At 39.9% G+C, this 23,638-nt stretch overlaps 1 protein-coding gene across 1 annotated transcript; it reads right to left on the reverse strand.

Moving 5' to 3' along the window:
* Positions 1-14,298: 14,298 nt before the first annotated feature.
* Positions 14,299-22,495, reverse strand: LOC127152484 (protein sprouty homolog 2). The gene is made up of 2 exons (XM_051093176.1): positions 21,917-22,495; positions 14,299-17,562 (listed from the first exon to the last, which is right to left on the reverse strand). Exon 2 carries the CDS (start codon positions 17,492-17,494, stop codon positions 16,643-16,645), a length of 852 nt encoding a protein of 283 aa, XP_050949133.1. The 5' UTR covers positions 17,495-17,562; positions 21,917-22,495; the 3' UTR covers positions 14,299-16,642.
* Positions 22,496-23,638: the final 1,143 nt, after the last annotated feature.

The raw sequence follows: 23,638 nt of genomic DNA on the forward strand, positions 1-23,638 counted from the left end.
ACATTACATTTAACATTACAACTGGACTACACAGCGCAAATATAAAGGCGGAATGCATGTCTAAATGTGTGCAGTGTGTAGACCACCGACCACTAGATGGAGACAAAATCCAGTGCATTCAGAGTTTGAGGTTGCGCTTTGACCACTATGACCTCTTATGCTATTTATTACCTTAAATTGGGTACAGTTTGTAAGGAAACGTATAGTAATATTCAAAGAAATGACCTACCTAAACATTTGTTAGTAGCTAAACGACATTAAACGAGGAATGATACACAAATAGTTTTATCTGTCTAAAACAGATGTTATATTAATTGCAAAAACATTGATTAGCTGGGAAAAGCAAACGATTTATACCACTAAGGAATGAGAGACTGAGTTATGTATTTATTATAAACATTTCATGATGAGCTGACAGTCATCCCAATTCACCCTCAAGCTTTATACTAGATCAAGTAAAATACTAACTGTACATTATTAGAAAATACAATAGAAGTGGTAAAGGTCAGTTAATCAACAAGGACAATTACAGAATGCAAGGGAAATGCTTTAGCAAACTTCATCATCCCCTGAGCATGCTGCAATCAAGCTGTGTGAATGAAGTAAATAAATAAAACTGCAATCTAATACTGTGTTTCCTGAGGAGGAAATGCGTCTAGGATAAGCATGCCACTAAAGTATGCCAAGCTTGAGTAGATGCCAGGGTCAAACAATACAGACCATGTGCAGATGGAGCTAAGCGCAGATGTGACCAGAACGATGTGGAGAAATACACAATGTGCTTGTTTGGAAGCCAATGAATTACTGTAAACTAATTTAACAGTCTTGTGATGTCATATGTACAGCTTAACTTAGAAATGTAGGAAGCAACATGTTCCTTTTCTAAAACATATAACAACCTACACGCAACTGGGCCAAGCCTTTGATATTCCCTTAAAAATTTGTTGTTGTCAAAATAGTGCATCATGGGGGAAGCTCTTGAGCAGGTCACTCTTAGAAAGCTGGGATGTTGATGGGGGGAGGGCTGTATAACCTCTTCCTTCCTCTGAGCTCAATGGCTCCCATAACAGGCGACCTGGGGCCTCTTGGTGGAGTAGTTGTCATCGCCTGTTTCCGGTCTGCAAGTGTGGGAAAGTGGACGAGGCCTCTGCTGAACCCCCCGGCCCTTCTCCCGGCCTGCTTCCTGACCGCCGCTAAATATACCGGGCCTTTTGTTCCGCATGGGCCCAAAAATACGCTGGCGCTGACATCAAACATGTTCTTTCCAAGTTCCTCCCGATGGCTTTTTCGGCCACTGACGTTCTTCCCGCTTGGCAATGGGCTTCGCTTTCCTGAATGGTGTGAGGTAGCAAGAATGGAGATGAGAAGTGGGAAGAGGAAATGAAAACTACATGAATGTGGCCCTCTGAGTCAGTGTATTATCAGGTCGATTATACAGTGACTGCACGGTCAAGATGCGTATCATAGAGCTCCTTATGAATTGTGAAGAATTCTTATCTTCAAAACAGTCTCATGATATGCAGAATCTTGACAATATGTGAGTCAAATGCATTTTTTGTAATGCTGTCAGTGAGACGTTTGCTTCTATTCAGGCTTTATGAAATGGGAGCAGAAAAAAAACACAATTCCATCATTGACAATGATTCATTTGTTTTTTTCGTTCAAGTAGCATTTTTCCAAGATATGGTCAACCATTAATACATTTAATTATATTAAAAATGTTATAATAAACCATTAAATTAACTTTAGAGTTTTTTCTCCTCAAACCAACTGACAGAACTGGTCAAAAAACTACATCTTAAAGTAGTTTGATTTGCGTTTTTTTTTTTTCCGCCAGTCATTGGTAGGTTTGTGAGTCAGCGAGCAAATGTCCATTTTCCAGTAAATGTATGACTAATTTTCAAGCATATTTACCACTTTCAGGCAAAGAATGAGCTGATTTCACTGCATTGGCATTGGTATTTCATAACATCATAGTGGATACATGCAAGTTAGAACAAATTACAAACATCGAAACAAGTCTAGCTTGACTAGGCCTATTTGCCTATTTGTTATCTGTTTTGGACCAATTTGAGAAAATAATTCAAAAGCAGCTGTTATTAATATCTTTATTAATTATTATAATAATATATAATTATAATATATATGTTATGTAGTATTTTATTACATACATTACATTTCAATTTATGTATTTGCCTTATATAGTATTATAGATTATTTCATTTACGTGCTTCTAATCAATGTTGGGCAATTAATTACTATTTATTATTACATCTTCAACAGCGTAATTAGATTACTGTACAAATTACTCTCTCCAAGAAGTATTAATTACAACCTCGACAAGTTAATGATACAAGAATAGACATGAAACAGTTCTTTTAATTCTTTCAGATAAATAATAGATAAATGCATAAATTATTCTGGTCACACTTTAGATTAGGGTCCAACAATTAACTATAACCTTTGCCTCAATATACTCCTAATTACTGCTTATTAATACTTAGTAAAGTAGTTTTTAAGTTTAAGAATTGGGTAGGTAGGATTAAAGATTTAGAATAAGGTCTCACAGAATAAGACACTATGGGCTTTTTAAATATTAATAAACAGCCAATATCCCAGTAATATTCATGCTAATAACCAAGGAGTTAATAGCATTGGAATTGGACACTAAAGTGATACCAATAAACATGTATTTTAAGGTTAGACTTTAAATTTTAATGTTAAATCCACTATTGTACTGTATATACATGTTGAAGTCTATACATAGTATTAAGTTCAATTACATAAGAAACTGTACTTAAAAAAATAAGAGTAATCCCTTACTTTATCTAAGGAAAAGTAATTAAAATAGAGTAACTAATTATTATTAACTAGTTACACCCTACACTGCTTCTAACATATTTAATACATTTGATGGCATACCAACATATGATGAAAATGATCAATACTTGTTTTCTTCATTATTTTACAGTTTAATATTAGGTTTGGGGTTTTCCTTTTAACGAAGAACTGGAATGTGCCAGCTACTGAAATAACATAATTTACTAATAAGAATTTCTCTTCATCACACATCATCCACCGTCCCAGAGTCTCCCTTTGAAAGACAGAATGGACCTACACTTAACCTGCAATGGAAGCAAAAAGTGAGTACTCAGATTTGATAGAATGTATTCAATAATTTATCCAGCAGCTCTTTCTTCAATAGATGTTCGGAATTTACCATTTATTTTGCTAGAATTTCAGTTACACTAAACCTCCCTCTTTGTACGTGCAAAGAGAAGGAAAACATCAACAAGCTGGCTTAACCATCACAGCGGCCGAGACTTCCTGCCCGAGCCGGGCGCCTATTTATGCACTTGCCTTTCGGAAGGACTGGATGTTTCTATTCTTTGCTTTCCTCTCCTCAGTCTGAGTCACACATTCAGGCTTGTTAAGACTGAGATCCTGGTTACTGGTGCTGTTGAAGCTGAGTAATCATCCAGGATCTGGTGACTAAAGCCTTTTGGACTCTGGTACATCCTTTCAGATGCAATAGCCCATATGTTAAAAGCATCATTTGGTCTTTTGAACTTGGGATCCTGTTGAACGGATCTGTTAGATGATGGATAACAAGTTTCCGCTTGCATATAACAGCAAGTTATAAATGGGCCCACAAATGTGAAAGCATAGATTAATGTGAGTGAAACGGAACAGATAGCGTTTTAGTGCTCTCTCTCCCACATGTGCATCAGTCTTTATTCCTCCTGAAATCTCTCTCGCTTTACCCCCCAGGTCAGTGATCATGTTCGGCCAAAATGACGTGCTCAGCAATTTGCAGCGTTTTGAAAAATGCAAGGAATGCACCAGCATTTCCTGTTTCCAGCATCCAGGCACCCAGGATTAGACACACCTACACACAGCTGGCACAGCTTATGCATCAACATCATGATCACGATCACAGAGTCTTTCAATGTATGTAATGTTTATCACTCACATACATCTCATTACCCATAATATTAGACATATGAATGTGGTTGATTTTTATACCATGTTTGGAGGCAAAAATGCTCAGGTGTTGTTATTTTATAATGCAGGCTTAATGGTAGTCTCATTTTTGTTTTATTAAAGCAAGGACATCTGGGTTCAATACGAGTTAAGATCATTCAACACTTGGCAGCACCTCCATTTCTTTAAAACAAAACAAAAATGTAGTGTACAATGTGGTAGGGTAGACTGGGGGCAATTCAACAAACTCAGTTCCTCCAATCAGAAACAAGCTAGAATGATGACCATTAATCTGCACATGCTCAGTAGGATTCTCTCTCTGCCTGGGGAAAAGGAGCAGGATTATTTGACCTCAGCAGAATATTTTAAACAAATACTGATTTTGAGTAGGGCTATATAAAATCCGTTTTTTTCCCAAATTCCGTTATGTCTATGTCTATGCGGTTTTCAGTTGATAAATAAACAGTACATAGTGCGTCTTCCTTCCAAAAAATAGCAATAGACTTTGTGTCACGTTTGATATAAAACAAAGTCTCAGATTTTAAATTCTGTCCATTTAAGTAGGAATTTCGAGCAATAAATTCCGTTTTGGCGCTCTTTAAATGTGGCATGATAGATTGTTGTAGCTTCTGTGTACTCGTCTGTGCATAATAACGCACAGCAAAACCGTTTTTGTTTTGGATCCAGTGCTCTGCTGCTACATTGGAGCGCACCCGCCACCAACTGGACAGGGGTGGGAATTACAGTTACAATTTTACAATAGATCACTCTCGGTGTAATCCGTTAAAATGACGGACGGCCTTAAAGGGGTCATCGGATGCTAACTTCACTTTTACATGTTGTTTGAACATTAATGTGTGTTGGCAGTGTATGTACAAATCTACCCTATAATGATAAAAATTCATGCAGTGGTTTTTAATTAGGCCCCGATCACACCGAATGCGTTTTTTAGTTCTGAAAACGCGAGGCGCACCGCACTGCCTTTTTCTGGTGACTTTAAAAAAAGAGCAGTGCGTTGCGGTTTTTTATGTTGCTAGGCAACCATCAAATCAGCCTGTCAATCTAATCAAAGGATTATAGTGCGAGCGCTCTAAAATCTTTGGTTTTTAGCTGTTAAGTAAACTGTCATATCAGCAAAAACTTAAAACATACAGCTCCAGGTAACTCCAGGAGTTTCTCCTCCATCACTGCAATCTCCGGACTTTTTAAGCAACGGTAAAACTTTCGTCACCACAACAGAAGGCTCTCCATTGATTGGATAATGGAAAAAACTGCGATGACGTCGGGCGCTTTTCCGCTCAGAGTTGCTTTTTTTTCAACTCCAGGTGCTCAGAGCGCTCTGGCAAAAACGCGAGGCGCAGCAGGAGGTTAAAACGCGAGGCGCCCGGGGGCATAAACAGTGCGCATAACGCTCACTGCCCATAGAAAACAATTCAAAAAAGGCGCCTCTCGCTGCAAAAACGGGTTCTGTCTGATCGGGGCCTTAATCTGTAAAAATAATATTCCCTTTTTCAAATCGAGCCATTCTCAGATGCCTGTGGCTGTGCCGTCACACTGACAGAGGCCGCTCCCACGATAGTTGACTGACGTGAGCGTTTTACCTCAGATCAGCTGTAACAGTCCGCCCTCTTTGTTTCGATGCTGGAGCAGGGATGTAAGTTAAGACAAGAATATCTCCGATTGAGCGATTGAGGTGTTGTGTTGCTGAATGTAATGATGAGCATAGTGGTCGTCATTTACTCCTCACATCTGAGATGCTGAAGATGCAGTAGATTACGTTTGTTTGTGAAGGGAATGCGCCTCCCGAACGACATATATCCATCTATGTTCGCGCAAATCATTCATGATCCAGCTTCACTTACAGCAGAAGTGAGTATAAGGTTTTTTTTTTTTTATAAATCTTTGCGATCACCTTTCCTAATAATGTGCTAGTTAGAAAGTTTACCAACTAAACGCGGCTAAATGCGGCTAAAGTAAACAGACTGGTATCTCCACAGAGAGAAGAGAGGGGCAGGGCGAGCAGAGCTCATTTGCATTTAATGCAGCCTCGACCAGAATGAGATGATTTTTCAGAGCTCATTTTGACGAGGTAAAAAGGGTGTTGTTTTACACAACCATTGAGAATTTTTAACCAAAGTATATTATAGACTTTTCATTAAGACCCTGAAGAATCATATCAACTTGTGGAAAATGGGCATCCAATGACCCCTTTAAGATTTTACCATTAATGACAAAAAAATTCAGTCAATGACCGACAATTTTCGGTTAACGCGACCTCTGGTTTAATATCTCACAATGTTTTGTTATCAAATTCTGTTTTAACATGTCTAAATATTTGAATGCATACTTTATTTATTCAAATTTATTCTTAAAATAGCCTTATGAAATGTTTTTTTGTTTTCCCCTCAGAAATTCTGTGTTGTGTATTTCTGGTTATCAAATGAAAGCATAAAACATTAATTTCATGTTTATTTTAAGGATTGAAAATTAAGCAAACTTTGTTTTTTGGCAAACAAAGGGCATTCACTATTAAAATTAAAACATGGAAGAAATGTTGTGTGATTATACCCTAAAAAAATAATGTTTGTTCCATTTTAGTAGTAAAAATTAGCAAGTATTAGCAGTAGTAGTAGTAGGCTATGTAAATTCTACTGAACAATTTCTGGCACAATGTCTTCAAGTTAAACCGGACTTTTTTTTAGACTGGTTACCGTGAATACCTTTACAGTTCTGTGTGTATATGATATGAGGCTAGTTTTACACAAATGGAGTGGTCAAATGCTTAAAGTGAAACTCAGAGCAGTTCTAAAGATGTTGTTCATGTATTTATATCCTCATTTAGTGAGACAACAAAGACCACGAGCGTCACGTACACTTCAGTAGCTATCTGTGTAGCAAACAAAACCGTGTGTATGCACCATTCCTTTAAAACAGAGACATGCAGAAAATGCAAGATTCATATTTAAATGCTTAATATTTACAGATACTAGTCCATATCGGGGTTTGATTTAAGTGTAATGACCTACTTTTGATTAAATCATCCAACAGATTCCGTGACATTCTCGTTATTAAGTAAATTCCGTTTTTTATGACTGGATTCCGTGATTCCGTCTGTTTTCTGCATCATGGAAATCATAGGTCCCAATTTGAGGTATGAAAGTGACTTTTTGGGTGTACAGTATTTTTTTTTTTTTTTCTGTTGTCTAAAGTTTACATGACTGTGAATTTAAACGTACATACATTTTATCTCTAGATTGTTGATAAAAAAATAAAATAACATGAACAACCTATGCCAATATAGGTGTGTATATCATGGCTGTAAAATTGTAGCATTGTGTTACAATTGCTCCCAAGCAATTGTAACACTCTGACTTCTTGCATTTAATTTAATTTCTTAGTCTTGACCTTATGAGTTAAAATATATCAATTGTATTATTAATGTGTGCACCTATATTTTTGTCATGTGTCAAAAGATGACTTATGTATTTCAAGTAGTTTGTGATTTATGAAGGAAAATGTAAAAAAAAAATAAAAATAAAATTGCCCCCGGTCTCCCCTACTTACAATGGAAGTGAATGGGGCCAGTTTGTAAAGCATTAAAATGTCACAAAAGATATAAACAATGTTTGTTAACACGACTTTAGCACAAAAATGTCGACTTAAAGTATTTTCCAATCCAGTTTTACAAGAGCAATTTTACAGCTCAAATAATAAAACTCATTTTATCAGAATAATTAATGTAAGTAGTTTTAGTAAAATGTACATTTCTTTACATTTCTGCTTTAAAATCTTTTTTTTAAAAAATACCTATTCCTCTTACCGCAACTTTTCTTTCTTTCTTTCTTTCTTGCTCAGCCCTAGCTCAGCCCTAGAAAGATTTTGATTCAAAATGTTTCATATTGATTTCATACAGCACAGATTGTGAAGCTGAGATCTTTTCTGAAACTTTGAGAAACATGAAGATGTTTAGGTCTTTTTCTGAGATATATTTTCTGAGACCTTTCTGTCTCATTATGACAAGAATTGATTATGTGGATTGAAATCATTATACATCACAAATACATAAATTTTATCCCATCTTCCCCACCATATCTGACAGTGAATGACTCCCAAATTCATAAAAACAGACTCTGTCTAAAATAATGTGGGGCAGCCCTCGAAGGACCTGGGTCAGCTCTATCGCTGTGAGAATCTCTCCCTTCTTGCCCCCAAGGGAAATGTAAAACAGCTCTCTTTTTTTAGACAGCGGAACACAAGAGGATATTGGATCACCACAATCGAGAACATCTGCAGGGAGATTTTGCACCGCTCATTCCCCTGCATGAGCATGTATGTATGTGTGTGCGGGGGGTTGGACAGGAGGGGGCCGTTAAAGTGAGAAACACACAGATGATGACAGAATCATGTTACAAAAACACGCATGTATTGCATTTAGCACATGCTATCTTGTCCCTCGGAGGCCACACAAACTTTGTACAGATATATGCTCGCTCTCTCCGTTCTCTCTCTTACACACACACACACACACACTAATGCACACACACTAATGCCCTTTAATGGTAGTGCAGTGTGTGCTGCTTCCCTGGCTGGGGCCAAATAACAGATATTATCCTCATCATAGTTTGGCCTCTTTGCACGGCTGTAGCAAGGGCCATCAGAGAGCACCGAGAAAAACACAGCCACTCGATATGCGCACAACTGGGAGAGAGAGAAGAGCTCAGCATTGCTGCTGTTGAAATGACAGGACTGCATGGATCGAGCAAGGGCAGATCTATATTACAGCTGCAGCAGTAGATCCATAACGCCATTGATTGACTGGGGAAGCACACACAGGAATATGCATGTAGGCCATGGCGTGGAGAGGAACAAATATCAAAAAAAAAAAAAAAAGTTACAGATGCGGGTTGAATAATCTGAGTTTGGCACTGACAGAGACTTACAAAAAAAAAGTACTGTTGCAGTCCGGATGGTATCAAATGACTAGCAAATTCATGATAGTTGGTAGTTAATAGCATACTTTGTTCTATACTCATCTACATATATACCTACATATATAACTACATATTTGATGTATTTTATTAATGTAAGATTTATTTTTCATGACATTATTTTATTTTTATGTTACATATTAACATTTTATATGATATTTTAAGATATATTTATATTTAAAAATCATTTTATTATTTTAATGTAGTTTTTTATAAACTATAAAACAACATGTTGTTTTGTTCCAATTACTCCAAGGTCTTTTTTATATACAGAAAAATGCTCCCCCTCAAAAACACAATAATACCACAGTACCACAACCAAAAAAAACATGGTTATTCTACTTTTTTTGTAAGTGGAGATAAATAAATAGAGTGAGGGGAGAAAAAAAAGTAGGGAAAAGGGATGAAACGTGGCTTAAAACACACACAAGCTAGAGTGGGAGCTGGAGGAGCAGAATTCCAGAGACTGGAGAGCCGTGGGGCCGGCAGCGGAAGTGTGCTAAAGCTCTCTCCAGTGACCCCTGACCTTGCAGATACCATTCCCATCAACTCCTCCTCCAGCTGTCTGCACTCAGCCACCCAGCAGGCCCGCAAACAGTCCTCCTCCTCTCCTCTCCTCCCCCACTCCCTCGCTCTTTCTTCCCTCGTGCTCTTCCGTCTCCCCCGCCGCACATCACTCATCCACCACGCCATCCTTTCATCAAGTACAGTCCCACCTCAGCTCAATGCATATACATACATACATACATATAGTATACACACAAACATATACTAAAACAAACTTTTTAACATTAATATTATATTGTATAGGTACATTTTAAAACTACTAACACTATTTTATTTATAAAATTAAAAATCTCGTATGTCTCAAGGGATGATGGGAAGAAACTGCCAAACTGCCTAGAATTTCAGTCCCACAGGGTTGAAAATGGTTCGGTGGGAACTTGTTAACGCAGAGGAAATCTCCCATCTTTCCCAAATTTCCTCTTTCCCACCATCTCACTGCCCACATAAGAGCAGCAAGATACATAGATCTCAGCCAACCCGACATTAAAACACACTTCACATACTTTAACACAAACACCGCCAACCTCTAACCGATCACCACAAAACAGATGGGCCGAAAACTCTGTCGCAGCCGTGGCATGATAGAGTCATGTCTAGACAAGTTAGAACTGAAATAGATTTACTTGGACCATACATATACATTAATAAACTGAAATTAAGAGATAACATTTTAAAGGGATAGTTCACCCAAAAATGAAAATTCTGTCATTAATTACTCACCCTCATGTCGTTCCAAACCAGTAAGACCTATGTTCATCTTCTGAACACAAATTAATATTTTTGATGAAATCCAAGAGCTTTCTGAACCTGCATAGATAGCAATGCAACCACCACGTTTAAAGGGCTAGAAAAAATAGTTAAAATAGTCCATGAAGAGAAAAAGAGAGTTGACCCAGAAGAGAAGAAATTGTTGAAATGTTATAAAACTAAGGCTGAACCACTGAAGTCACATGGACTATTTTAATCATGTCCTTACTACCTTTCTGGGCCTTGAACGTGGTAGTTTCATTGCTGTTTATGCACGGTCAGAAAGCTCTCAGATTTCACCAAAATATCTTAATTTGTGTTCCAAAGACGAACAAAGGTCTCACGGGTTTGTAATGACATGTGGTGAGTAACTAATGACAAAATTTTGGGGTGAACTACCCCTTTAATATAATTTTCAGATCTTAGGATGTTAATAAATACTGCTTTAAAAAAATATTTTAAATATAAAAATAAAAAAAATTGTCATGCAGACAACATCTTAACTTACTTATAGGGACAAAGAGAATATATACACTACCATTTAAAAATGTTTGGACAGTAAGATTCATTTTTTTTTAAGTCTCTTCTGCTCACCAAGCCTGCATTTATTTGATCCAAAGTACAGCAAAAAACAGCAAAATGTGGAAATATTTTATTTACAAATAGCTGTTTTCTATCTGAATATATTTTAACATGTAATTTAATCCTGTGATTTCAAAGACATTATTACTAATGTCCAAAAAAAATAAATAAATAAATAAAAAAACACACATTGTTATTATTATTATTATGTTGAAAACAGCTGAGTATAATGTCTTCAGATTTCTTTGATGATTAGAGAGTTCAGAAGAATGGCATTTATCTGAAATAGAAATCTTTTGTAACATTATACATGTCTGTCATCACTTTTGATCAATTTTAAGCATCCTTGCTAAATAAAAGTATTAATTTCTGTAATTTGACTCCAAACTTTTGAATAGTATAATGTATAATGTTACAAAAGCATTTTATTTCAGATAAACGCTGATCTTTGGATCTTTCTATTCATCAAAGAATCCTGAAAAAAATATACTCAACTGTTTTAAATATTGATAATAATAACACATGTTTCTTGAAATCAAATCAGCACATCAGCATATTAGAGTGATTTCTGAAGGATTGTGTGACACTGAAGACTGGAATAATGATGCTAAAAATGATGCTGATCACAGGAATAAATTACATTTTCAGATATATTCAAATAGAAAGCAGCTATTTTAAATAGTAAAAATATTTTACAATATTACTGCTTTTGTTGTATTTTGGATCCAATCAATGCAGGCTTGATGAGCAGAGGAGACTTCTTTAAAAAACATTAAAAATCGCACTATCCAAAAACTTTTGACTGGTAGTTTATATGAGCACTGATGCCCAAAATCCCTGTTATTAGTCTTTGTAGGCTGGCTCCGCTCTGCCCCGGCACTGTGGCCCTCTTCAGCCCCTTTCTGCTCTCTCTGGCGCCTGCTTCTCCATCACACCTCCACCTGTCAACGGCTCCAGCTCTCCCCCAGCCTCTGAGGCTCCAGCACCCCCCATGGTGGCTCAAGGCCGCACTGCCACCAGTCTCACCTTTTGGGAGCCACCGTGCTGGAAGTAACCATGGTATCAGAAATTTGCTTTTGTTACTTATTCCAATTTGATGTGTGCACAGATATGAAGGAATCCTGTTGATCTAATGTTTTATGCTTAAAGTCCACTTCCAGAACAAAAACGTACAGATAATTTACTCACCCCCTTGTCATCCAAGATGTTCATGTCTTTCTTTCTTTAGTTGTAAAGAAATTATGTTTTTTGAGGAAAACATTTCACGATTTCTTTACGTGTAGTGGACTTCTATGGTGCCTACAAGTTTAAACTTCCAAAATGCAGTTTTAATGCAGCTTCAAAGGGCTCTAAACGATCCTAGCCGAGGAAGAAGGGTCTTATGTAGCGAAAGGATCAGTTATTTTCCAAAAAAAATTATTTACAATTTATTTACTTTTAACATCAAATGCTCATCTTGTCTAGCTCTGCACTCTGTGTATTCCGGTTCATCTCATTTACTCCTCCAACTTCAAAATCGTCCTACATCATTGCAGAAGTACCAACCCAGTGTTTACAAAGTGAATGTGCAAAGAAGATCAAACGCCATTTACAAAAATAGGTAAAACAGCAATGTAGGGCAATTTTGAAGTTGGGGAAGAAAATGAGATGAGTTTTTTGACCTACCCTAACTGTCTCGAACTAGAATACACAGAGTTCAGGCAGAGCTAGACAAGATGAGCATATGAGGTTAAAAAGTATTTTTTTTTTTATTTATTTTTTTTTTTTTTAGAAAATAACCAATTGTTTTGCTAGATAAGACCCTTCTTCCTTGACTGGGATTGTTTAGAGCTCTTTGAAGCTGCATTTGAACTGCATTTTGGAAGTTAAAGCTCATGGGCACCATAGAAGTCCACTATATGAAGAGAACTCCTAAAATGTTTTCGTCAAAAAAAATAATTTCTTTACAACTGAACAAAGAAGGACATAAACATAGTGGATGACAAGAGGGAGAGTAAATTATCTGTTATGTTTTGTTCTGGAAGTGAAATTCTCCTTAAAGTTATATGATTTTACATGTGGTGAAATAATGCAGCTAGTGCAAAACAGAAGGTGCAGTAAAAAGATATGATTTTTGAACTGTTACAAAGACCGCTTTGATATTGCTCAATTATGTAAGTGATTTGTAAGCCCTAATGCTGCTGCTTTTAAGTGGAGTGTTTTTACATTTGGATTAGGGTGGCCTAGAAAAGGTCCATTTTCACACACCGCTGCACTGTGATTGACATATGCATGGAGCTCTGACTGACAGCCTCTATAGCTTCATCCCTGACCCCTGGGGTGTCCTCAACAGTGCCTGTCCCCGTCGGACAAGGGCCACATAGGGGGACTCGCTGGTTACAGAGGCCATGAGGTCAGAATGGTAGAAGATCAACCAACCCCATCCCTTCTTGCTCTTTATTAGCTGGGTTAAAGGTTAAGAAAGCAAAGAGCATCCCTCCAGAGTCAGTTTCTTCTTGAGCAAAGAAGTCTTTTCTGACTGTTGACAGTACTCCCATGACGCATCTTGATGAACCCTGTTTCACTGCGCAAAACCACTTGTTTGAGCGTATGTTTTAATAGAACAACCCCAACTTACATTCAGTAATTAAAAACCATAATGCAATACAAATTTAATAAACCCTAGCATACTTGCGTGTTCTTATGAGCCAAATTTGAATATGTGCATTCATTTCAGTCTGTTCCACACACGATGCTAGTTTGGAATGATATGCGGCTAAGTAAATGATGATAGAATTTTCAGTATTTTTGTAACTATCCCTTTAATTAAGCTAAATGAATGCCACACTATCAAGAACTGTGTGTCTCCAGACACCAAACTGATGTATGTACCCTATATCCTAGGTGCACACATATAAAGGGAATACTGGATCTGTATTATTATCTGTTATACAAGCACACACACATCTCTAGTCCCGCTTTTCCAAGGCCATTAGTACGAGATGGCCTTGATTACTTATTTATGAGGCAAACAGGAAGAAGTGCGGAGAGTGGAGTAAAGAGGCAGACAAAGACCGGAACCCCTCGGCACTGAAACTAACATCCATAAGTGTCCACATACACATATATTTGCTACTTCACAGCATTTTTTAGTTTTTTTTTTTTTTGTAAACAGATCACTTATGCACTTAATAACTCCTTCAGGCATGTTCAGAATAGCAGGGTTTTTCCACTGGTGGTAAATGCCACAAAACTACAGATGCAACTAGACTCAGCAGCTGTGGGTATTTCGGGTACTTTAAAAGTCCAGCACAGTTCAGTACAGCTAAAGATGGATTTTACCATCGCTAAACATCTAGATATTTCAATTTACACATTTTCAAATTTATACTGTACATAAAGTACGGTCAAAACATTGTTAGAAATGTAAAAACAAGTCTTGTACACAAAATATTTCAAAATGTTTTATTTATTAACCATGGCCTTATGGCCACACCCACCAGTCCACTCTGAAAAAAGCTGAAATCATCACATGGGTCTTTTCATTTAATTTCTTTTCATCATTCACCCGAAATAAATACTTAGCTTTCCTTGCAACCATTTAAATAAATATCTGTGGCTTTATGATAATGTCAGCAACAAAAAAGTGTAAAATGTATATATATATTTTTATATATATATAATATATTCATTTGTATAGATTTATTTATATATATATATATATATGTTTATATATTCTTCTTTAATTCTTTTACAACTTACAAGATGCCAATTGTACCAAAGCAATACTTACTAATACAACATGGTGAACTTTTAGTGGTTAACTTAGAGACTGTGGACAGCACCAGTTAGGCATTCTTGTAAATTGTATGTACCTACACACTGAAACCCCACATCATGGACCCTCCTTAGAGAAGCCATTTTTTTGGGATGCAACTGTGGAGGAGAGGTATCTTCTCACTGTTTCACCCTGTTAAAGCTTGCCTCTGATGGTGATGCATGTTTTTTTGCTCTCATGCCAATAAATGTTGTATTGGTAGAACACATATGATTGGCTCCGCAAGCTTGTGTGTAACCTAAACCAGTAATGGCACAACTTGGACATTTTATCTTATGCAATTGTCGGAAAGTATATTTCAGGCTGTTTAGGTCTTGTCTGAACACCACATTTAAATCAGTTTTGAGTTAATTATTCATGTAGCTATTTATGATAATGGATACATGCAACCCAAAAGAGCCCAATTATTAAGATTTTGCAGGGTAATATACAGTACTGCGGTGGAACATTGTGACATGCACAAGGGACCTCTCCTCCACAATACAAAATCAGCCTTATGGTTAGTCTTAAGAATTAGCCAGGTATCTGACAAGGTTAATGTCCAACAGTAATAGAAAAAATGGTAATAATAACCAGATTAAAACAAATGGAATAAAAATACAAATACAATAAGAATTCTATGTACATACAAAAATATAGCAAAGGAACTCACAAAGATGTGCATTATTGGGGAAGAACACACACACTTGAAACAGATTTCATTCAACTTGCTTCCCAGTTTTGGATGTCAGTGCATCTGTTTCACCTTGTTCCCAAGTGTTGTATTCTACCTCGTTCTGGCCAGGTGACTAAGCCCTTGTCTCAATACAATCCCTTCTTCCTGTCAGATGACACAATAGTCTCCATTAACCTAATTTCCTGTGAAGCATTCAGGGCCAACCAGAGAACCTCAGGAGAGGCCAGAGTCCTTGGAGATGCTAAAGTCCCATGTATGGCATAACTGAGGAACCACAATGGCTTCATTTTGCTGATACTGCTCGGATCTGATGTTAACCTAAAGCATGGTCCCGGTTGTCTGGCCAATTTGTCCAAGAGCTCTCAAAGTAATGGCTTGTATCTCATCCTAAGAGCACTGTCAAAGTTGGACAGACAGTCCCTTTTGATGTTTGGTCCCACAACGTGCTTGGATGCAGAAACAGTCAAGGATCCTATCGCTGCTGTTGAGCAGTTGGAAAGCACAATGGGCAGCAGTGGAAAAGAGAGTTGAGGATGTAAGAGTGCTTGGGAGAGGTTGGCGTCAGGCTGCCCTGGGCTGGAAACCTGACCAGACACTTTATCTTTCAGAGTAGCTCCTCTAAAAATAAAAAGAGAGGCTTCTGCTGACAGCAGATGCCGGCCTGAGACTGCACACACATACACACATGCACAAACACACATGTCTTCTTCCTTAACACACACTCATGCGCACAATGTCTCTGTTTACTGTCTCTCTTGAAACACATCCCTCTTAGGTGAGCTTAATATTCTGATTTTGTATGGTCCCGTTTTTGGTGTCAAACAGAATTGACTTATACAGTCAGACTTTTTTTGGTTGGGCTCTTCTCCCTAACCAGCGCCCTGTATCCACATAAAGTCTAGAGTGAGCCAGCTTGCTTACAGTTTTTCATTCAGTAAGGCCGAAGAAGACACACTCAGCGATGACTTCCTTTTGACAGCTTCCCATGTCTAGATGATCCTTTTACCCAGTACAGCCTCTGCATTAATTCTGATAGCATACTCCCTGTATGTTACATATGGTTCACATTACCCAACTCTATCCTGGAAGTCTAATAAATAAATAAATAGACAAGGGTTTACTAAAAAAAAAAAAGAGGGAATTAGGATACATGATGATGGACATGATGCAGGGAGGCCTGTTTGGTTTAGAGTAGATCAGTTCATTTAGCAGAATTCCCCGGCTGCTTCAGCATCAGAGGTGTCTCCTCGAAGGAGGACTGCAAGAGGCTCATTCATGCTGTCATACAGGCTTTTCCAGGGTTTTACGAAAGGGCGCAGGGTTGGTGGCAGAGATCTTGCGGCACACAGTGTTGGTGTTGCTGCATCGGCAGCCGGGACGGGTGGCGCGATCGTAGCCACGCTGGCAGAGAGTGAGGCACAGCTTGGCAGGAGGGTAGCAGCACAGGCAAGGCAGGCAGAGTGTCAGGAAGGCCATAGCACTCCAGCGGGAGCAGGCATGAGCTGGGGCGCAGGAGCACGGTCGGTCAGCACAGTTGTCCTCCTTATCTGCTGAGCAGTGGTAGAACAGACCCTTCACACAGCACAGGCAGGTGCCGTACTCCAAGACGTTTTCAGCGGAACACAAGCAGCGCTGGCCACAGGTCCAACAGGAGGGCAAACTACGAGGGGCACAGCACTCCTGGCACTTGCAGTGGCCACAACGTTCACAGATGAAGAGATGCAGGCCCAAGTCCTCGCCGTCAGCCAGCCCTTTGCCTAGCGAGTCGGGTTTCAAGTCACCTTTGGGCTGGGACCTCACCACAGTCGCTAGACCAGAATGGGAAGGCGTTAATCCTGCAAGAAGTCTCTGGTCCGAAGCAGCACTGCCACGGGACATGGAGCTCACAGTACTGGAGCGACTTAAGTGGGCCAAGTGGGAATGTTGATGCTGACTTTGACTGCGAGACATCGGAGGATGTCGTTCATCGTGTACATAGAAGACACCAACCTGAGAGGCAGGCTCCAGTGCCACAGGGCGTTCCACATAGTCATTATTAGCCCTTATAGCACGGATCTGGTCAATGGACAATACAGGGACCTGCTGAAGATCCAGGCTTTCAGGGTCCATCCGAAAAGGAGGTACTGGATCCATTCTTTTAGGGCCACCAGGGTAGGGGCTGAGCTGCAAGGCCGACCAATATCACGGTACATCGGATAAACCTGTAGTGAGAAAAGAATAAGATAAAGGCATCATTGTTAGATTCACAATCGAATTAAATGGTTAAAGTTTAAATTCAGTCTGCATAATGTGTAGCTGCTGAAACAAATGTGCATATGAGTTCTTTTACTCCTTTCAGATGGTTCATGGCTAAAGCTACGGTTATTATTAGACACAGAGGATGGAGAGATAACACCATTGACATCACACTGTAATTTAGCATCTGGAGAACACAGCTGTTGACACAAGGGAAAGGAACCAGAGCAAAGAATTTGACAGCAATGAATTGTGAGAAACTGGGGAACCCAAAAGACTTAGTGTCAGTGTCCTGAGGTATCTCTTCCTCAGCAGCTTGGAGGAATTTGCTGTAGCCCCTCCCTGCAACCCTTCTTTTGTTAAGCCTTATCCTCCATAAACAGGAACAACATGGCTATTGGAATGTGCATGGAAAAAATCAGCATCCTGGAATTGAGAAACATGCTGCTCGCATTATTGGATGTCATTGCCGAACAAGACCTTGGATTGCACTGGATTAGATAACGACGGGGTTTGCTTTCTTCCATCTAGATGTAGAGAGCACCGCTTTTTGATGTTTGTCAGACTCTCAGACAATTTCAAAAGTCAATGTGTGATAAGGATAAACGCAAACGTTTTAGGCAGCCTATGAAGAGATTGGACAAGAAAAGAGAGCTGCCTCTGACATAACAAGCAACGGAAATCCATACACAACAGTAGTGATTAGAAGAAGCAGTGTCTGCTCCCAGTTCCCCAAGCATCCGGGGCACAGTCAGCTGAATTCCTGGCAAGAGCCCTGAATGCTCTCGCAAAAAAAGGTAAGATAGCATCCTCCCCCACCCCCTCTGCCCAGCCAGAAACTCAAGATAAGGAGGCCCAGGTCGGAAGCACAAAATGCATTTGCAAATTACACAGAGGAGGAAAGAGAAGTCCTGGAGAGTAATTACATCAAACCCAGCAGAGAGCTGTAGTCAAGTCCTATCAGTCCATCTAATTGTTGAAAGGGGTCTGCTGTTCATTTCCATGAGCTCATTATTTGGGGCCTGACTTCGAAAACAACATTGGACTTTTAGTCTCGCATCTGCAGGCAAGCCAGAGAGGAAGTTTTGGGTTAGCTCATCTGTGTCATGTCAGGCACTTTTGGTTGCATATTTGTTTGAGCATTTGCACATGTCCTCTCCATGTGGTTTTCCTCAAGTGTGTCAGCACTTGGGAGCATTTATCACTCGCGGCTACACTGGAGTTTATTTGGAACTTTCCACTGACTTGCAGTGCTCTTGTGTAAAAACAGACCCAAATTACACCTCAAAACGTTGCATTTCCTGGGCTCTGAGAAATAGTACAAAGAAAATTTCTAAACTGCCACTTTCTAATGAACTGCCCGCTCACCATTAACTCCTTCCGTAAAAGTTCCTCTCCGGTTATCATTAATGAAATACGCTTTTATTCTGTGAGTTACTTCCCCTGAGCCAGACCATTTGGAAAGCCACCATCCATTAACCTAAAACTGCCTCCTGCTAGCATTCCCCAACCACCTCTGTCAATGAACATGGCGCACTTGTAAAATAAGCTGTAAAGCAGAAGACCAGAGCAGAAGCTGCTATATAACAGCCCCCGACACACTCTTCCACCCCACCCAAAAGCAGCAGCAAGGGTGCCAGAGGATCGATAAGTCACACTCCAGCAGCATAGCAGGCAAGGTGCTGACATCAGGAAGCCCAGCAGATCACCCTGCCACTCAAACCCCCCAACAAAGAGCACTCTACCGCTCCCTGTCAAGTCCCAGAACACTCTTTACCCCCAAGTGCCCCAGACCGCACACCAGGGCGAGGCTGTACTGGGGCTGTGGACTGGTCTATCACGACTCTGCAGTGGAGCTTGCACAATTGTTTTCTCTTAAACAAATTCTGTGGATAACTGCTACTTAAGTGCCTTCCAAAGTGCTACTGGCTGTTGTTTAGGGAACATTCAGACTTTGGACGTGTTGATTTAAATCTGCTTGCATTGTGACAGTGTACACAAGGATATTGATTGTGTTGTTCAGATGAAGTCTTCTCATTCGTAAGCTCTCACTGTGACCTCTTAAAAGCATTACTCTAAATGAGCAAGCACCTACATGAACCTGATTTAGAGTACGATTTATTTTAATGGGGTGATGACTGGGATCGAAGGAAAGAGGAAGGTTAAACTACACCACTTCAGCATTCACTATGAAATAGATCCGTTTAGAACAGCTATCCTGAAGGCAGAGTCCGGGATCTGTTTCTGCAATCCAGCATTCATCCAAAGCATGGCTTTTTTCCGGTCCCACATCTGAAGACTCCATCCTCTATTTTTCGCTGGATGGTTTTATCATTTAAAAGGATATGCTGTATCTGACTCACCAAACTTGATAGCATATCTTACATTGGATGAAGTAAAGCAAATCCAATAACCATTCACCACTAATGGCTGTCTGTATTTCTCTTTTTCTTTTAGGTCACAAGAGCCCTAATCCAACTTTGCATCGCATTTAAACCACTATAGCAGAGGCAAGAGATATCCGATCTAAAATAAATAAATAAATAAATAAATGAATGGATGAATAAAAACGCAAAAGGGAGATTGTGAGCACACAAGAAAGTAACATATTTTAAGACAACACCTGTCCCAGGTTAAGAAACACTTTAAGTCCCAGAACCACGCAAACAGCTCAGAGTGAGCGATAGACAGCTGCATCTGGAGCGCCAGAGAGAGAAAAAGAGGGGAGAGAGGGCCGTGTTTACTCAGCCCTGCCTGCCATGAGGGGTAACCTGAAGACAGGCCCCTGCGCTTTGGGAGTATCAGTGCTGAGTGAGCTGTACCTCGCGGCTCTGCCCTGGGCTCCTTGCACCCGTTACCTTGCACACATCCTTGGCCAGGGTAATCCAATCCAGGGCAGGAAGAGGATGAGAAGAGCATATTATTCATAACAGTCACCACACACCACTGACTGGGAGAAACTTTAAACCTCCAAACAGGGAGGAGAGAACAGGCAAATGAGAAAAGGCAAAACATTTGTCCCATAAAGGGTCGTTGGACAACATCGGAACAGCTCAAAGATTGTTCAGCCTGTTTATCTGTCGGTGGGTGTGGCCGTCAGGTGAATGAGGTGCTGATGCCATCCATTTGTTTGGGGGCTGATGGGATGTGGGCCAATGACATCATGCTGTGGTGCTATTTTAAAGCCTCCAGTCTCCTTTCATTGACCCCTGCTGCTGCTGATAAGCATCCAGCAGTTCTGCAGCCAGCCATCAGGCCAGTCTGACTTCCTGCAGGCTAACTGTCATTAGAGATATCCATTTTCCATTTCTGTTCTCTCTCTGACTCAGATAGAGTGGCAGATTGGCAATTGCTGACTGAGGGTTGATTAGCTGGTAGTCGTGGGGGGTATAGGCCGAGGGCTTCGCAGAGGGCATATATACGCTCCTAGAGGCCAGGCTTAACTGCGGCTGGACTTGAGTTGTCAGGCACCAGGACCCTGGGATCTGCCCCACTGGCCCCTCTGGGAACACAGTGGGATTGAATGACAATAAACTGTATGAGATTCCGGATGTGCCGAATCCGACCCCCAGGAAGGACTGAAATAGACACTGCAGACCAGCAAGTTTGGGTGAGAGAGAAACAGAGAGACACTGAGAAGAGGAAGGGGGGAGGGTTACTTAGAGAAAGGAGGAATATATAACATAAAGACAGACTCGGTGAGAAAAACACAAAAATGACTGACAAACTGTAAAATCGTAATGTAAACATTATTAAAACTATTATGACAATTTAAACCGAATGAACTGTGACAGAGTAAGCGAACTTGAGACACTTTAATACCTTCGAACCAATGTTGTTGTATGCCATTCACAAAATTTACATTCTTTTTGCCAACCTCTACTTTGAGAACTTTATCACAAAACCATTTCCGAACACACAGAAACTTCGCAGTACACCATTGTGAGCATGCATGTGTGCAGCGCTGTCCCATGTCCTTTCCCACTCCACTTCCAACCTCTCCATCAGCCTCTGCCAGCACAAACTGGGGAGTATTGACATCTCCGACCTTGAGAACAATCAATTCTATGCCTTTATGCCCCAAGCCCTGTGCATTGGCTGGGTCAGAGTAGGACTTGAGTTTAGGGCACTACGCGACACACAGAGATCATCTCTCACTCGGATGATATTCTACTCCCATTATATGTCAGCTAGATTATATTTCATTCAGAGAACATCTAGAACTAGATCTAGAGATTCTCAAGAGAAAACCATTCACAAACAAATTCAAAAACAGATTAAGACTTGGACTAAAAGAGATTTAAATAAACAAGCGCTTACCCCTAAAAGGAGCGAGATCCATTTTGCGGCAAAACAGTATTTTATGTTTGTTTGTTTCTTGTTTTCGTTCTTTCCTTTATGTTTTCTTGAGCAGTTTTCTCTCTTCTGCCTCCCAATGCTTCTTCACAACTGTCCCACACGTGCAAGCAATCCTGGTTCCTCAGCGCTCAGTCATTCCCTCTGAAGAACAGCAACAGCCTTTATCAGGGAACAGCTAGAGCACTGCACGTTCAAAGAGCACTCTGAAGAAAGACACGGTTCTTGTGAAAACGAGGGCAACATGTCACACGGAATATCCCAATTTATTTCAATAAGAAACAAAAATGTCCCCGGGGCAAAGTAACGGAGAAGAGCTTTGCTTTTCAGAAGTACTTCCACATAACAGTGTGGAAAGAGCACAGCAGCGGCTATGTAGTTTGCCTTCTCTCTGTATGAGCTGAAAATGTGAATGTTGGATTGTCTCTCTCGGACTCTCTGTCTCTCTCTGTCTCTCTTTTTCTCTCTCTATCTGTGTACGGTCAGTGCTTCCTGCTCGTGCGATCATCCACTCACTCCCAGAGCGTGTGTGTGTGTATATGTGTGTGTGTGTGAGAGAGAGATAGAGATGGAGGGTGGGAAACAGTGAGGGAGAGAGGGAGGGAGATGGGACGGGGAGGAGGAGGAGGGGTGGTTGGATATGAATGGTAGAAGGAAGGAGGCCGGGCGGAGGGGGTTGGGGTGGGGGGTACTTGGTTTTGCTGGAGATAGTTAATGGCTAAGTGGCATCATCGGGCTGAAACCCAATCTCTCATTTTCTCCCCCTCAGGAACTGTTCTATATGATTCCCTGAGCTAAGTCTAACAAGATGGACAGAGGGAGGAAGGGAACAGGAGATAAAGAGAGAGAGAGAGAGAGAGAGAGAGATGAAGACAGTGAGAGATGAGCAAAAAGAAGGAAGATATGAGTCAACAATATAATAGGTGATGAAAACAATGAGGGAGAGAGATGAGAAATACAATAACTGATAAGAACTTCTTGGAACTATAAAGAGACGAACAGCTCAGGCAGCATACGGAATACATATCAACAACTCCATTCTTGCTGATCTTACCCAGGCATACAGTAGCACCGATAAGTATTTGGGCACTCATGCAGTTAAAAGTATGTCGATTCCACACATTAGAAGTGACATATCACATTGTAAATGAATATGCACTCTATTCAGAATGAAGCATGTAATGTAATGACTATGACACCTGTGTGAACTTGAGGAGAACTGACTTAATAAATTCACTAAAAATCACTTGATTAAAAGCCTCAGGCTGAGAAAAAAGTCTCTAAAAGTGTCCAAATTTATTTTGGGGCACTGTATGGGGGAAATAAGTGCATGGCCTCGAATTTCACGGATAATTAACATGAACAGAATGTGGAGGTATATGAACATCACGTGCCATTTTTTACTCTAAGAGCTTCATGTGGTCGTAGACTCAACATTTGGGAACTCACTGACCCATTCTGATGTGTTTGTGCCAACTAGCAGCTGTCCTAGAGCAGGTTACATCCTAGAACAGTGAATAATTCAGTGTCTCAATCGAGTGCATGACGGATTGGAACCCAGCCCATGTTCCTTTCCACTTCACTTCAGTCATTGCCAACAGACAACAAACTGCCTTATCATAATGGCAGTGAAATTATCAAGTACGAACAAATGTAAATTTAGATGAAAGTAGGGATTGTTTATGG

The sequence above is a fragment of the Labeo rohita genome, chromosome 21 (assembly GCF_022985175.1).
Source record: "Labeo rohita strain BAU-BD-2019 chromosome 21, IGBB_LRoh.1.0, whole genome shotgun sequence".
In the NCBI taxonomy this organism is placed as follows: Eukaryota; Metazoa; Chordata; class Actinopteri; order Cypriniformes; family Cyprinidae; genus Labeo; species Labeo rohita.